Source organism: Prunus avium, chromosome 3, assembly GCF_965620075.1.
Source record: "Prunus avium chromosome 3, drPruAviu1.hap1.1, whole genome shotgun sequence".
NCBI lineage: Eukaryota > Viridiplantae > Streptophyta > Magnoliopsida > Rosales > Rosaceae > Prunus > Prunus avium.
The window spans coordinates 1391655-1394945 of NC_142286.1; the positions used below are offsets into that span (position 1 = coordinate 1391655).

Consider the following 3291-nt stretch of genomic DNA (forward strand, 5'->3'; position numbering starts at 1 on the left):
AAAAAACGGGGGTGTGAGGCTTCTCCCGTTTTTGTCTTTTGGTCTGATAAACCCTACTTTTCCTGGGGTTCTGATAAACCCTATTAATTTTCTTTGGGTTTTTGTTTTATCTCCTTTTCCTTAAGCAGGAATTTTTATCCAAATTGAAATCACTCAGTCTTTTGCATTCCTTTGGCTGCATGCCTGGTTTCCCACCAAAGACAATATGGATGTTGTTTAGAAACTGAAACGCTGTGGTGAGTTCCTTTTTCTATATTTCCTCTTACTTTGGATTTGATGTTCAGAATTAGAACCTGGTTCCTGGTTTTGCATAAATTAGTGCATCTTGTATTGCATAAACCAATGCATTGTTTTTCATAGGGGAGCATTAAGTTTAGGAGTTTGGGAGTGTTGAAAATAGTTGAATGTGGTGATAGAATGGCTGCTGATTTTTATGCTTTTTTTTTTTCTCTCGAGATTTTTGGTCTGTGTTAGGCTTCTAAATGGCGGTTTGTGGGCTTATTGTTTCATGTTTTTAAAGTAACTTTGAATGTTGATGGGTTGTATGTGCACTTTTTTTTGTTTTTTTTGTTTTTGGGGCAAATTCAGATTGTTATTGACAGTGTAGTGTTTGATGAAGTGCCTCTTAGATGAATTGGGTGCATTTATGTCATATAATATTGTTATTTCCATGTATCAGATTCAGCTATGATGTCCGGGTTTATTCATTTTATGTTTAGGCATCTAATGATTTGATATTTAATATTTAGGCATGTTCAAAATTATAGATCATTCTACTCAACTCACATATAAACTTCATTTTGATCTTTTGTGCTCCTACAGTTCCTATTGTGTTTCTAATATTTCTACTATTCAACTCATGTTAAAACTGTGTGCCACTTGTTGGGTCTCACAATAAACTGGGCTGTACTGGAACAAAAAGAGAGTGACTGAGAGATTCAGTCACTGGTTGAAGAATTTTAGTTAAGATTTAGAACATTAGTTGCTGACTTGAAGGATGCTGTGATTTTGGAAGTGAGCATTGAATTAGTTATGATTTTACACTGGTGGATTAATTATGACGCAATTGAAATATTACAGCAATATTGCAATATGCATGGAAGGCATTTCTGAAATGGAGCGTTACATAACCATGTGCTCATGCATCCTATGTCCTGAACATAGATTGTTTGAATTTTTTCCTATTTGTATGCATAAATATTACATTATCTTCTTTCTTACACAGAGATATCCTCCGTTGTATAGCAATTGGTATGTCTTTGGTCTTACTTGCATTTATTTTCCGGGGCAGTGAAAATTGCTTCTTGTTTGTCCTTAATGTTCAACTGTGATACCACAAGTGCCAGAATTGGAAGTATCGTAGGTTTTCTTGGGATTTAAAAAAAAATGATTTTCTTGTTACAGATGCAACTAGTCGGAGAAACTACAGCAACCAATTCTATTCAGTACTGGATCCTAGTATGCTTGTTAACCACAGAGAAGTTCTCAACCATTCTCGTTGCTCTATGAGATTTGCTTCATCTGGAGGTTATTCTGTTCTTCACTCAAGTGGTCTTCAGCACTGGTTCAAAAATTGGCAAGGACTTAGAAAACATAAACTGACAGCTAGCACTTTTGCTGCGGCCATTGGTTTTTTTCATCGCCGAAGACTCCAGCTTTGGTTAGAGAAGATTGGAGCAATTGAGCCATTTTCGGGTAACCTGGCTACGTGTTGGAGCAATATCAAAGAAGAGGAAGCACTTGAAAGATACAAACTAATAACAGGAAATTCTGTCTTGTTTCCTGAATTTCAAGTCTATGGTAATAGAAATGCTGGAGATGATTGGCTAGGAGCTTCACCAGATGGGGTGGTTGATAGACTGGTATACGGATTGCCTTCACGAGGAGTGCTGGAGATTAAGTGCCCATTTTTCGATGGAAATATGAAAAAGGCTACCCCTTGGTCACGAATTCCTCTATATTGTGTTCCACAGGCTCAGGGTTTAATGGAAATACTCGACAGGGATTGGATGGATTTCTATGTTTGGACTCCTAAAGGGAGCAGCCTCTTCAGGGTATACCGAGATGCAGAATACTGGGATGTTTTGAAAATGGTTCTCTCAGATTTTTGGTGGAACCATGTCCAGCCAGCAAGGGAGATCTGCAGTAAGTCTCAGATTACAGATCCCCTCGTTGAATTAAGATCGCTCAAACCAGCACCCAGGCATGAAATGTGTAGTTATATAGTTTATGAAAGCAAACGTGTTGTTGACAGCTCCAAGTTATTGATGCGTGAAATCAATGGCAAACTGATAAACTGATGCATCTTTAACCACAATTTAGGCCTTTCAAATTAATTGGTTCTGAGGATATGGGATTAACCACGTCAAGTTGCTGGAATATGGCTTTCATGTGTTTAGTAATTGATGTAAATTCCTACCGCCAGTATCATCATAACTTTTGCCTAATTAGTGTAAGAGGAATGTACGTTGCTACATGAGGTAGATTTTGATAGGATGAATATCCCGGCTATAGTCATTGTATGATAACAGAAAAGAAAGTAAAAAGTTTGATTTCTGCAGGATTGAAGAAGTATAGACTGAAGATTGTTAGTTGAGGCGCTGATCATGCTGTGGAGAAACTCAAACAGGTGATTTTTTTTCTTCTTAAATTCTCTTTTCTTTATTTTTTTATGTTCAATATTCACGCGAGGCACCTATCATATTTGATGTTGAGCTTGAAACACAATACCTATTAAGTTTACTTAGTCGTCCCTGTCATCATTTGCAGGAACAGCTTGCATTTGCCTTTCAAACTATCAAATTACTGCTGGAAAATGAAAAGCAAGTTAAAGTTGTTTATGATTTAACTTACCCAGAAGTTTTGCTCTTGAATGAGCAGGGGCAGTTCTTTTGGGCTCTGGAATAATTATTCTGACTCCAGCCCATTCTGATAGTACATGATGAAGGGGTACTGAGCTCATTTGCACTATCAAGTTGGAGCCAACTAGTTTCACTTTTCATCGATAAACTTTGAAGGCATTTGTTAGAAAGCAACTAGATGAAAACGATACTAGGTTCGTATTTACATGCTTTAACATATATATATTATCTTGTATTGAATTCTTGACCAGAGTTGAACGGTGCGGCGTAACGGCATTTGTTGTGTTATATATTTTCTACTTATGTAAAGAGGGGGGTATTTCAGTTTTGCCTGGTTAGATGTTTTAGTGATGTATTGAACAAAATATTTGTGATTTGTGACATGGTGGATGAAGTTTCACCATTATTATTCGAGGCCATACTTTTACTA

At 36.9% G+C, this 3291-nt stretch overlaps 1 protein-coding gene across 6 annotated transcripts; it reads left to right on the top strand.

Annotated features, from left to right (window-relative positions):
• Positions 1–3291, top strand: LOC110752350 (uncharacterized). 6 transcript variants are annotated; one of them, XM_088249946.1, is made up of 3 exons: positions 1–236; positions 1405–2629; positions 2770–3291. In XM_088249946.1, exon 2 carries the CDS (start codon positions 1461–1463, stop codon positions 2298–2300), a length of 840 nt encoding a protein of 279 aa, XP_088106072.1. In that variant the 5' UTR covers positions 1–236; positions 1405–1460; the 3' UTR covers positions 2301–2629; positions 2770–3291. The 6 variants fall into 6 exon arrangements, 5 of the variants coding, with proteins under 5 accessions (XP_088106072.1, XP_088106068.1, XP_088106071.1 ...); XM_088249942.1 differs by lacking the exon at positions 1–236 and having other exon boundaries at positions 1436–2480; positions 2562–2629; XM_088249945.1 differs by lacking the exon at positions 1–236 and having other exon boundaries at positions 1436–2480; positions 2562–2629; positions 2776–3291.

Coding starts and splice junctions, on each gene's coding strand:
- LOC110752350 (XM_088249946.1), top strand. CDS start 1,461: ATGCTTGTTAACCACAGAGAAGTTCTCAACCATTCTCGTTGCTCTATG.